Here is a 12,409-nt window from a genome sequence, read left to right as displayed (position 1 = left end):
TTAGGGTGATGGTGGGAAGAGAACTATCATCAATAAGGGAATCTGAGAGGCATTCTGACTCCTTGCACTGTGTCCCAGCTCGGGATTCTTCCCAGTTCCATGCCCTTTCCTGCATGCAGGTCCCTGGCCCTGGGCTCGCCCTCTCTTTCTACCTGGGGCACGGTGGGCTGGGCACCTGGGCTCGCCTCGCCCCAGCCTTGCCTCCCTCCACCCCGGTGTCCTACGGGGAGCGCAGCCTCTCCAGCCCCGGCCTCGGACGGTGGACGTGCGCCTGGATCCGAGACAGCCCGGACCCCAGAAGCCCGGTGACACCAGAAAAGGAGCTCCCGGGGCGCAAGCACCTCCTGTAATACGCTCGCACGTTAGAGGCGCAAACCTGAGCCCTAACTCCACTCCCGCGAATCGCGGAGAAAATGAAGGGCGCCATCGCAATGCACTCTCCTGCCTGGCCACGCGTGGCTAAATCTCCGGCTCTCGGGCCAGCTAAGACGCGGGATTTGCACCGCAGTCTCAGCTCCGGGAGCCCGAGCCAAGCGCTACTTGCGGCTTCTCCAATTCCTCCCCTAAGTGTGAAGGAAATAGCCCCCTTTGCTCTGCGCCTGCGGGGCCGGCGCATCTGAGAGCCGGGCCCCGCTGGGGAGGACTCGGCGGGCGGGGGGGGGGGGGGGCGGGGGCCGGGGGCCGGGGGGGCCTCCCCGGCGGCGCCTACCGCGGCGGCTCGTCTGCGAGGTTCGCGGCAGTCCCCGCGGCCGGGAGGGTGCTGAGGCTTCCTCTCGCCGGCCCGGGAACGTGGATGCCGCGCCCGCAGGATGTTCGCCGGCTGGGCCGCGCAGTCAAGAAACATGAGAAGGCCTCGGCATTCCTGTTCCCGGGCGGCGCGCGCCCGTCTGGGTAAATAAAGCCGAGAGGACGGCAGTGGCTGCGGGGAGCGCGCTGGAGCCCGCGCCGAGAACATGCGGCGGGGATGGGAGCGCGCCTAGCCCCGACGCGGGAGAGCCAGCCGCCCTGCCGCCGGCCGCCGGCCGCACCGCCCCAGGTACCGCCCAGGTCGCCGTCGTGCTCGGCGCGAGGGACGCGAGGCTCGCCCCGGCTCCGGAGGGCGCGTTCCCTCGGCCTCCTGCGCCGCGGCGCTCCCCGCCCTGCCCCCACCGCGCTTCGAGGTCCGCGCCCCGCGGTGGCCGCTCCTGCGCGGCTTTACAGTGGTCCGCGGGCGTTGGGTGGGGTAGTTCCACACGCAGGGAGCTCCCCAAGCGACAGCTTGGAGCGGGGCAGGGTGAGGGTAAGGGGGGGTGGGTGCAGGAGCAGAAAGGGGCGCTGGGGACTGCGCTTGGGCGCCGGGTGAGGGCCAGCAGCCGCGCTTCCCACGCCCCACGCCCCACGCCCCGAACCCCTCGCTTCCGGACCCGGCCCTCGGACCCTTGCAGCCCCCTCCCAGCTCGCCTGCAGCCTGCAGCCCCGGACTGCGCCGGGCGTCTGTGTCTGTGGTTGCGACCTCTGCGTGGGCTTGGGACGGCCAGGACCAGGTCCGGGATGGCAAACCTCACGGCGGAGTCGCCTGGAAAAACTCGCCGTTGACCCTGGGACCACAGTCGGAGTGGGAAAGGGTGTGTTTGACAAACAGCTCGGCGTGAACGCAAAGCACTACGCGCACTGATTTAAAAAAGAAAAAAAAAAAAAAAAACCCACCACCACCACCACCGAGGCTAGTCCTGACCGTAGAACAGGGGCTGCAAGCGCGGAAATTTGCTTTGACACTCTTGGCCGAGGCCGTGTGCACACTCAGACACGTACCTGTCTGCGCGGGAGGACGCAGCCCACGGTGCACTGAGCACTCCGCAGAAGGCTGGCCCCCTCCCCAGGAATCCTGACGGTAGCTGTCTCCTAATGGTTACGGTCACGGTCCTCAGTGTCGCGCGTGGCCGCTGCTGTGGCGGCGGGAGGGCGGGGTTAGGGGGCGTTGGCGAGTGCGAGCGCTCTGCGAGGCAGAAGATCTGGACGTGTTGGGGTGGCTGCCCCAGCCTGGGCGGGGCGGGGTGAGGGGGCGCTGGCAGCAGTGCCGAGGCGGCTGGGGAGGAACAGGAGCTACCCCCGAGGCGCGAGGCGGGGTGATGGGGGCGGTAACTCCGCTGCTCCGCCGCGGCGCGGGCTTGAACCTGAGGCCGGCGCTCTGCGGCCAGAGGCTCGGGGCCGCCGCGACCCCGGAGGTGAGCTGCAAGCTTTTTCCAAGGATGGAAGCCGCAGGCTCGGTGGTGCGCGGACCGCTATGCCTCCTTCCGCTCCTGACACCTATGCAACCTCTGAAATGGTTCCCCGAGGCTCCAGAGAGGGGCGAGTGAGGAGGGGCTCCGAGCTCCAGGCTCACCCCCGCGCCGAGGAAGAGGACAGCCCTGACAGCGGGGTCCGGGAGGCCCGGGTCTCCGGCGCCTTTGACCCGCCGGGACCCTGCGCGTCCTGGAGCGGGCGGGGGGGGGGGGGGGTAGGAGGACTGCGGCGGGGGGGGGGGGAGGGACACAAAGTGGTGCATTTGCCTCTGACGCCACTTAACTTTCTAGCTCCGGAGTGAACTAACTTTCCCTGCCCTCACCCCTACCCCCAGGGACCTTAGCCAGAATTAGAACGCAGGGGTTTCAGCCAAACCATCCAGGATCTAGAAAACATGAAAATCCCCGGAATCCCAGTGTGGCCTGGGACTCATTAACCGGGACTTGCAGATGTAGTCGTTCATATTGCCCCCAAATTTCCCTTCCTTCCAATCCCTCCTTATAACCCGAGCGGGAGCTCCGCGATGCTTTAGACTTCCGTTGTGCCTGAAGAACCAACACCCCCCTCCCTCCCCGCGCCTCTCGGGCTCCGCTAACCCGATTGCAGTTCTTCCAGATTAAAACCAAGAAAAGAACTCGTTTAGGAATTACTTTCCTTTGCCAACGCAGGTAAATTATTCCCGGTTGAGGTTCCTTGGGAACTCGATGTCGGGGGCCCAGAAGGAGGGTAGGGACCTGTCCCCCGAGCGGGCAGGGCTGGGGGGGAGGGGAGGCTGGCGGGTTCGCGGTGTAGCCAGGTGGGGAGAGCAAGGATTCCCGCCCGGGTCCAGGTGCCGCAGCCCCGCTCCTCCCCTCGGCTCCCGGGCCCAGGGCCTCGGCCAAGCCCGGGGCTCGGGACGCGTCGGGCTGTGAGCACTGGGCGAGTAACGCGATGCATCTTCTTCGTCTAGAACCCGAGCCCTGCGGAGCTCCCGGCGGCCAGGCCTCGAGGCGCTGCGGCCGCGCGGCGCGCCCCTGCCAGCCCGCGCCATGAACACCATCGTCTTCGACAAGCTCAGCGGCGCCGTGCTTTTTGAGGACCGCGGTGCTGCGGACCGGGAACGGGGCAGCCGGCCCTACGGTGGCGTCCTGGACGGCGCCCACGCCCGCCCCGAGGTGGGCATTCCGGACGGCCCGCCCCTCAAGGACAACCTCGGCCTGAGACACCGGAGGACTGGGTACGCGCACCCTCCCGGGGCCCCCGCCCGCCTGCAGCCGGGACAGTGGGAGCGGTGGGCGGCGCGGGGCGCGCAAGGGGCGGCCAGGCCCGTGGGTTAGAGACCCAGAGTCCCCGGGAGGGAAGGTCTCCGCCCCTGGTCTCGAGCATTAGTTTCTCCAAATACAGGGGAATCGGCTCGTCAGGGCAGCTCACAGGAGGCTTGCTGGAAAGGGAGAACACCTGGGACGGCCCCTCGGTCCCCCGATACCTGCACCTCAGGGTCGCGGGCGACCTGCCCGGCTCCGGCCCACGGGTGCAGACGCGGCTGAGAGCTGGGCACAAGGGGCTGAGCGCGACGCCAAGGAACAGGGCGGGGCCAAGCGGTCAGGGCTTCCCGGGTCAGGCCGGCCCCGTGGCCTTCCCCCTCTCATGTCGCGACGGGGCCTCGGCGCTGCCTCGAAGGTGCTGGCAAGGTCGGCAGTTCGCGGGGCGCCCTGGGCGCGGGCGCGCGCGCGCGCGGCTCGGCGGGGCCCGCTGCGAGCCCGGAGGGGGAGGCGGCCGGCCTGGCGCGCCGGGGTCGGCTCGGTGGGGTGAGGGGCTGCTGCGGAGCGGGGGCTCGCGGGTGGGCCGGCGGCTCCCTCCGGCTGCCGAGGCGTCGCGGCGGCTCCCTGAGCGCCCCGCGGGAGAGCGGCGGCCGTCCTGGCCGTCTCCACCTGAGATTGCATCAGCTGCTTGTTCTGCGGCGTTGTTGCTTGGGGAGACAGAGATTGGGTTTCGTGGAAATGTCACCGCCAGTCCTTGGGAGCGGAGTTGCATTTCAGAGCGTTTCAAGAGCCGAAGGTCCCGGAAGCTGCGGCGCAGGCGCGCGGCCCTCCGGGAGCGGCGGGGCGCGGGGCGCGGGGCGCGGCGACACCTCCCGGAGCCGCCGGGGAGCGCAGCGCCGAAGCCTCCTCCTGGGGCTCCGCGCGGCTCCGGCCTCTTCCCTCCCTCTTTGAACGTGCTTTTTCCTCGGGGACCGAGCTCTCCACAGCTGTTAAACTCTCCCTTCGGTCGGGGACAGGCCCCTGGGGTGGTGTGTGTGTCCTTCCTCCACGAGCACTTGCGCGGAGTCCAGAGGACCAAGAACACAGCTCGGTGGGAACGAACGGGGGCGGCACGACCGCCGCCCTCCCTGCTCTACGCCCGCCGTCCAGGGGTCGACCTCGGGGAAGCTCCCGACAGGCAACACCCTGAGCCGGCCGCACGCCTGGGGCGGGGGCGCGGGCGCGGGCGGGGGCGCGGGCGCGGGCGCGGGGGAGAGGGGTCCGCCCCGCGGCGCAGGTCTGGAGCCTAAATACCCGCTGCCCCCAGGCCGCGTAACGACCGCCACGCCACCTCCCGCTCTAGGCGCCGGGCCCTGGCGCCGAGCTCTCCCGCCTTTCACGAGTGTCCTTCCCGCCACATGCCCCTGGCGGCCAGCAGCCGTCTCAAAGCGAGACGCCCGTTCCTGCGGCTCCGTCCCTGCCTCACCGCAGCTTGTCCTCGAGCCCGACGCCCCGGAGAGCGGGCCGCGTGGCCGCGGGCGCCGAGGCGTGCAGGCGCGGGGGCGCCGCTCACCCGGGCCCCCCCCCCCCCCCATGTTCAGGGCCAGGCAGAACGGCGGGAAGGTGAGGCACAAGCGGCAGGCTCTGCAAGACATGGCGCGGCCCCTGAAGCAGTGGCTCTACAAGCACCGTGACAACCCGTACCCCACCAAGACGGAGAAGATCCTCCTGGCGCTCGGCTCGCAGATGACGCTCGTGCAGGTAAGGGCGGCTGAGCAGCAGGCCCGCGTCGTGCTGGCGCCAACCCCCGCCTGACGCCTCCCGAGCCGAGCCCGTGGCGTGGGGCCGGCGGAGGCCCAGAGGATGCAGGAGGCTTCTGGGTCTCCCCTCGGTCTTAGCTGTCGATTCAGCGCCCGTGCTCAGTGCAGGGGGATGCATGGTGCTTTGTGAAGGAGGGAGGTGGGAAGTCACCTGCGAGCTATGACAAGGTGCCTGGGAACCTGGGCTCGCGTGCCCTACACAGACGGGTACGGGTGGGACGACCTCGGTGATTTTCAAACTTGGGTGTGCATCAGAGTCGCCCGGAGGGCTTGTTCAAACCCACACTGCTAGGCCCCACGTGGGAGTTTCTGATTCAGGGGTAGGTCTGGAGTGGGGTCAATTATCTGCATTTCTAACAAGTTTTCAGGATGCTAAGGTTGCTGGCCCTGGCTGAGACTTTGAGAACCGTGTACAAAGGCACTACGCATTAGGGCCCCACATGAAAGGTCGATTACAGGCTGACTTTCAGAATTACCTTGACTAATAGAGCCAAGAGATGGAGAGGAAGAGCAAGAAGTGGGGTTTTTTTTATTTATTTAATTTTATTTTATTTATTTTATTAAGTAAGAGGCATCCCGAACATTAGCTAGAATCCACACAATTTTGCTGCTGGTATCTTTCTACTGGGGTTGAGAAGAGGCCAATTTCAAGTGGTTGGTTTACCACTTTGTTAAGTGCAGAGAAAGGGTGCAGGTTTGTTTCTTCTCTAGTGAACAACACTTCTTTATATTTGACTTTTCCGTACATGATCTTACTTGATATTCCCCCAAATAAGGTGAGTTAGAGCAGTAATGAGCATTTTACAGGTGATGTGACCAAGGCACTGTGGCAGTTAAATGTTACTAAGGGATAGAAGTAGTCTCGGAAATAATGTAATTCCAGATCAAATGCTCTTTCCAACGCACCACAGACTTCTTTAATAAGTGTGGTGACATGAACTTTTAAACATGCAAACAGAACAAATTTATTCAGAAACAGGAGGAGGAGGGAAGTGAGCTGAGAAGTTTCATGTATTATAGTAGCAACTACATTACTGCATTTGTGAAGTTTTGGTCATTCCATTAAATTTATAGTGAGGGAGGCCCCAAATAAAAGATAATATTTAACTACTAGATAAAATAAAACTTGCTTTCCAGAGTATTGAAGGTTGACATTTTAGGAATTGCTGGAAAGTTTGACAAAGCATGAAAGTTGACTTGTATTCAAGCTTATTAAAACTATAATATGCATTTGTCTGCTTATATTCAGAATACAATTGTAGAGAATAACATCTGTTTTGCTTCATGTTAACAGGCAATAGTATTAATAGTGATTTGCTGCAGCACTGGAGGGGAAAATTTATTTAGTGTTCTTGGCTCAGTATCTGTTTAACATAAAACTATGAATTTTCAGTGATTCTAGTCAGAAAAACTTGACTTGTGAAAATACATGCATATGCTCAAATTTCAGTTTAAACAGGTATGCTATTTATTTTGAAAATACGCTAGTTTATAGAACTATTTGAATACTTCACAATGATGTCAGCAATAAAACATTAGATTAATTTGGTATATCATACAGTTCCGTACTTAATGCTTGCCATCCTTTTATACGGAAAGCATATGGCATATTTAGACATTTTTTTAATTACGAAAAGTAACATTGTCATCAGCAGAGACATTTAAAAAGTTTTGTGTACAATAGTTCTGTTGAGATGCAGTGCAAGCAGTCATAATTTTAATACAGAACCAAATTATTTTCTACCTATAATGATAGCTCAAATGCAAATAACCATTCTTTCTGCATTAAGAGCTTGGTAACTCTATTATGGTTTTCTAATTATACTTTATATTTTCATTATATTTTCTTTCTCTTACACTAGTCCTCAGAAAATAAAAATGCACAAAATCATTTGATTTTTAAGTGAAGCGAAGATAATTATTTATAATAATAAGTGATTCCTGCTTAATGATTTTCAAATTTTTATAGTAAATGAAGTTGGTTCCTGGAACTTTTTAGTGATTAACAGAAAAAATAAAAATGTGTAGAATAGGCAAGGGACTTTAAGTATAATAATCCAATTTTGGTCCAGTTATTTTCAATGAGGCATAATAAGATATCCATGTAAGAATATCTGTATATGTGTGTGTGTGTGTATGTATACATACATATCTATCTACAGCTGACCCTTGAACAACCCAAGAGTTAGAGATACCAACCCTCCTGCAAGTCAAAAATCTATATATAGCTTTGACTTCCCAAAAACTTAACTACTAATAACCTGCTGTTGACTGGAAGCCTCATCAATGACATGAACAGTTGATAGACACATATTTTGTGTGTTATACATATCATATACCATGCTCTTACAATAAAGTGACCTAGAGAAATGAAAATATTAGTAAGAAAATTATAAGGAAGAGAAAATACATTTACAATAGTACTGATTTGGTGAAAAAAAAAATCTGTGCATAAGTGGTTCCATGCAGTTCAAGCCTATGTTGTGCAAGGGTCAGCTGCACTTATGTTGGTATGTATGGGGGAGTTTGTGAAAGTCAGACATACATTCAACATTCAAGCAAATTCTGACTCTCTGGGAAACCAAATAAATTATGTAAATACTTTACACTTCTGGAGGAAAAATAGAAAACTATGGGCTGAATAAAGCTTTTGATCTCTGCAAATTAGAGCCCTATTTAATGAATCACGTTCTCCCAGTGAACAAATTTCTACTGTGGATTCAGGCTTCTTGAGAAGAGTGATCATGTCTTTTTCATCTTCACACCCCCCATGTTTTCCAGCACTGTATTTTCCATAAACTGTTCATACATGTTTGTAGAGTGAATAGGTTCTTTTGGGGAATACCGCTATAATCACCATGTGGCTTTCCAAAGTATCATTCTGAAAACTAGAGAATGTCTTGAAATCTGATAGATATTCTAGTTTTTAAATCTATTCCATTGGAATACACAGGGAGCAGCTCATTATCCTTAATGCTATATGATGGTTCCATACAACGGCATGAATATAACTCATTTTATCATCTTCAGTATGTCTGGAAATATGTCATATTTTTAATGTCTGTCAATAAATATGGGGTGTTCCCCTTATTTCTAGTTCCAAACTCCTATTTCTTGTTTATTGCAGTACCTTCTGTCTCTGTTTCTGTAACTGATGTTAATAAGCAATTAACATGACTTTTATTCCTTAACTATTAGAGTGTCTTGTATTTTGATAATTTCCTTCACATTTAACATTTTCCTTCTGGCTGTGTATCAGGCCATTAAGCTTTCCATAAAACATATTTTTGCTTTGTTTTGTTACTCTTAAATTGATAAGGAAGAACATAAAACCTGGTCAGCAGTCCCACTAAACCTAGAAGCATAGAATTGAAACTTTAGTGGAGGAAATGTTCTTAGCACCTCAAAAGGTACTTTTTCTGATAAATAGAAGCTCTAAGGACATTCATCTACACCTACATTTTATTTATCCCTGACAAATGAAGCTAAAAGAGTTCTTTGTTGTTAACCTGACATCTTACTACCTAATAAGATATACACATTTCCATAAAATTAACAGGTAATGTGTGTGTGTGTGTGTGTGTGTGTGTGTGTACTTTAACCAACCAAAATATTCCATCGTGCTTAATCTCTGTGGCTGCCCATTGCTTAAACATTATAAAAAAATATACTCTGTATTATCAAAATGTGAAGAGCTTTATTGTGGAATAACATAAAGTGGCATGCATTTAGGGTTTATATTATTGTAGGATATAGAGCATACTGCAGAATAATTGCCTTGGAAGAAGTTTTTCAGAGAAGGACAGATGGGTGCTATATCTGGTTTCAGTGTTGCCCATTGTTCATGTGTATATATTTTAAAACATAGTTATTATATTTTTTCTGGATTATAAAAGTGAACTGTCTCCTTGAGTTGACTTCTTTTGTGATCCCAATGCAGAGTGCAATGCACATTGAGCTTGAGATTATGTTTAATGATTGGGTGTTAATGTTTCCTTTACTTATAGAAGTTTCACATTTCTATGATAATGGCTAAACATACCAATGTACCATTGATTAAAACTGCTCTGTTCTAAGATTTTGCCCCTTCTGTTGACATAACTCCGTTTTTGCTTGGTGAGTGCTTCTGCTGAAATATGTATGTAGTTATTAACTGCAAGGATTATAGCAACTGTTAAATTTTCAACAAAATTTCAAATTGGTCTTTCTACATTATTTCAAGTGTTATACTATATGGGATAGAAATGAGGTTCTCAATATTTCAGTTGGGTAACTCAGAATAAGTTTTTTAATTCTGTATGTTCAAAGGTGGACAGATGCCGGCTTATCCCTTTGGGTTTACTATAATGATTGCTCTGTCAATACGATGAATGTAAACATCTTGGTTAAAGTAGGGATGAAAATTACTAGTTTTTCTCTTCCAACTTCTAGATATTTGGTTCTCCAAGTTTTCACTATAAAATACCTTGTTTCTTGAGCTCTGAGTTTGACATCAAAATGATGTTGCAGAACCTATCCATAGTAAGGAGGCCTGTTTCATGTAAAATAGAATTTAATGAGATTTGCATGACAACCTGAAGGAATCCATAGTAAGTTAAAGGTAGAAAAATCTGAACTGGTATTTTTACCTCCTGTGAAACAGATGGAGTTTGCATTAGTGCATCAGGACCAAAAAAAAAAAAAGAAAGAAAGAAAAGAAAAACAGTATTTATGCAAATTTGTTAACCAACTGTTTGCTGTTTACATGACAATGCAAGCAGATATTAAACACCTTAAATTGTACAGTAAATTTCTAGTGATAAAGTACTGGCAGAGTGAATATATTAGCAGATTGCTTGCCAGTCAAACTTATGAAATCAGGTTACCGACAGCTCATCTTAGATATCAGCAGACCTTTTTGGAAAATCTTCTAACATGTGATAAATATATTATGGTAAGAACTAATTATATAAAACATAAAAAGGATATGACCCCTGTATATGAAAAACTGTAATCCCACCATGACATTCAAAGGTCCCAATTTTTGTATGTTAGAATTATAGTCTTAATGTCCTTGGAAATTAGAAGGCCATTGCATTTAAATAAAAATATGAAGAGTCACATAAGAATTGGATTACACTGTACTATATGATGGTTGTGCTAAAGTTTAAGACATAAACACACATGTCTGATTGTTCCAAAAGGGCAGTGGTCAAAAGCAGAAGGTAGATTAGTACCAACTATAAAAGGAATAAATTAACACTTTTGTAGGAGAGCTTAGACTGTATTTCACAGATCTTAGTTTTTAGAGTTGGCAAGGATGTTAGGAACCATCTAATGCATTTTATAGATGAAGGGTTTGAAGTTCAGAAAAGTTAAGTGACTTCTCTAGATTCACACTTGATTTTGGCAAATTCAGAATAGGAAAACATTATGCCACAGTTATAGGATAACAAGATATTGATGAGGATTTGAAGAAGTCAAGCAATTAAATCATAATGGTACATCAACACTTGAAGTTGATGGTGGTGGATAAGATTCATTCAAGTACATAGAATGGAAGATAGGGAAATTCAGAAAAAAAAGTTCTAAAATTCCCAGTTACTACTAACAAAAACCTGAATAAATACTTCGGCTATGACTTGGAGAGTAGAGGAAGGTTTGAAGACTAGACCAGGCATTTTGTGCTTCCATAGTAAATGTTCACCCATGTATTTCAGTTAATACATAGTTCCACACTAATCCTTCCATGTGTGCAGGGATGAAGTTTATCCTAATATTTAACATTCCTAGCACTGACCACCATGGCTAGAGCACAAGAACTACTCAATGTATATTTATTGAATGAGTATTTGCAGAAGGTGTCTGTCTAGAGGTTGGAGAAGACTAAAAAAATTGAAGCCATATTAAATCATAGTATAATAGCACAACTTGATAGGAAGAGGGCTTGATAAAAACTAAAACTTCTGGAATGCCATGGTGAGTTATTACATCAATGCACATAAATTTAAGGGGACAGTTATTACTTAAGACTCAAAGGCAATTAATATTGGATATGTATTACCTATGATATATTTTCTGTATATATGTGTGTGTGCATGTGTATGTGTGTGTACGTAAATTGGGAAAAACCACCATGTTTTAAAAACTTGTAGAGTCAAAGAGGAAAAAAATGTAGTTTTGTTTTTTTAAAAAGTAGGATTCACCATAGGCCCATTGAATAATTATGTCTTGAGAAATATGTAAAAATTGTAGGTTTATATTATTAATATTAAAAAAAAAAAAGAAACTTCCAACGTAAGCACTGCCACACAAACCATTGTAGTAATGTGGACTTATGTTCTAGAAAAAAATTGGCAGAAAGACATAATTCTCTTTCCATATATCATTCTTTTAAAAGCAAATATTGGCCCTTTGGGTTATGTACATATATTTTTTCCTGATGATAGCCAGATATTTTCAAGGAAATCTCAAGCACCATTCTAACTTCCAGAAATACAATAGTATCTATTAAAAAGAAATGGAAGTAACTTTCTTTTGTTTTGCAGTGTTTGTTTCTTTACATTCAGCTATTTTCTTTGGAAGCATTTGACTTTCAACTTAAAGCTGGGTGTTATTGGCATTTCTCTCTCTCTACTTCTCTGATTGCTGTATCTGATTGCTGTGCTAGTTTCTCTGTTGTAATTCTGTCTCTTTGATCTCTGGAGGTTTCCAGGGTTTGGTCTTCAGCCATCTCCCTGACTAGTCAAAGCTGCCGCCGACACTTCTGTGCGTTTGACCCACATCTGATTTTCTTCTCTGTTGAGTCTCAGATATCATTTTTACTTTCTTCCTCACATCTCACCTGTATGCTTTTCCAGTACCTCAAACTAATCATTCCCTAAACCAAGCACATCATTTCACCCATAAACAGTTCTACTTTCCTTCTCAAAATGGCATTGTCCTTCTCTTGGTTACAAAGGAATGGCTCAAGGTCATTTTTAACTCTTTCCCTCTTCCTCACCCACCACAATGTCTCTGGAATTTGACTTATATTTGTTCTCAAGTCCTCTTTATTGGGAACACACTTTCCTACCCATTATACCTCACACAGTCGTTCAATGTTTCACTTAATTCCTCATGAAGTCT

The 12,409-nt window shown here is 49.9% G+C and overlaps 1 protein-coding gene across 4 annotated transcripts in view; it reads left to right on the top strand.

The window, feature by feature from the left end:
- Nucleotides 1–901: 901 nt before the first annotated feature.
- MKX (mohawk homeobox) overlaps nt 902–12,409 on the top strand; it is a 68,065-nt gene continuing 56,557 nt past the window's right edge. The window contains exons 1-4 of one of the 4 annotated variants that reach the window (XM_072749254.1): nt 2,074–2,204; nt 2,878–2,930; nt 3,212–3,478; nt 5,084–5,243. In XM_072749254.1, the coding sequence (XP_072605355.1) occupies nt 2,109–2,204; nt 2,878–2,930; nt 3,212–3,478; nt 5,084–5,243 (576 nt within the window). In that variant the 5' untranslated portion in view covers nt 2,074–2,108. Of the gene's footprint in view, nt 1,037–2,052; nt 2,205–2,877; nt 2,931–3,064; nt 3,479–5,083; nt 5,244–12,409 lie in introns of those variants that run through there. The other 3 variants (XM_026000853.2, XM_026000855.2, XM_026000856.2) reach the window with 3 other exon arrangements.

This window comes from Vulpes vulpes, chromosome 2 (genome assembly GCF_048418805.1).
Source record: "Vulpes vulpes isolate BD-2025 chromosome 2, VulVul3, whole genome shotgun sequence".
Classification (NCBI taxonomy): domain Eukaryota; kingdom Metazoa; phylum Chordata; class Mammalia; order Carnivora; family Canidae; genus Vulpes; species Vulpes vulpes.
This window is presented reverse-complemented; position numbering and strand designations above follow the sequence as displayed.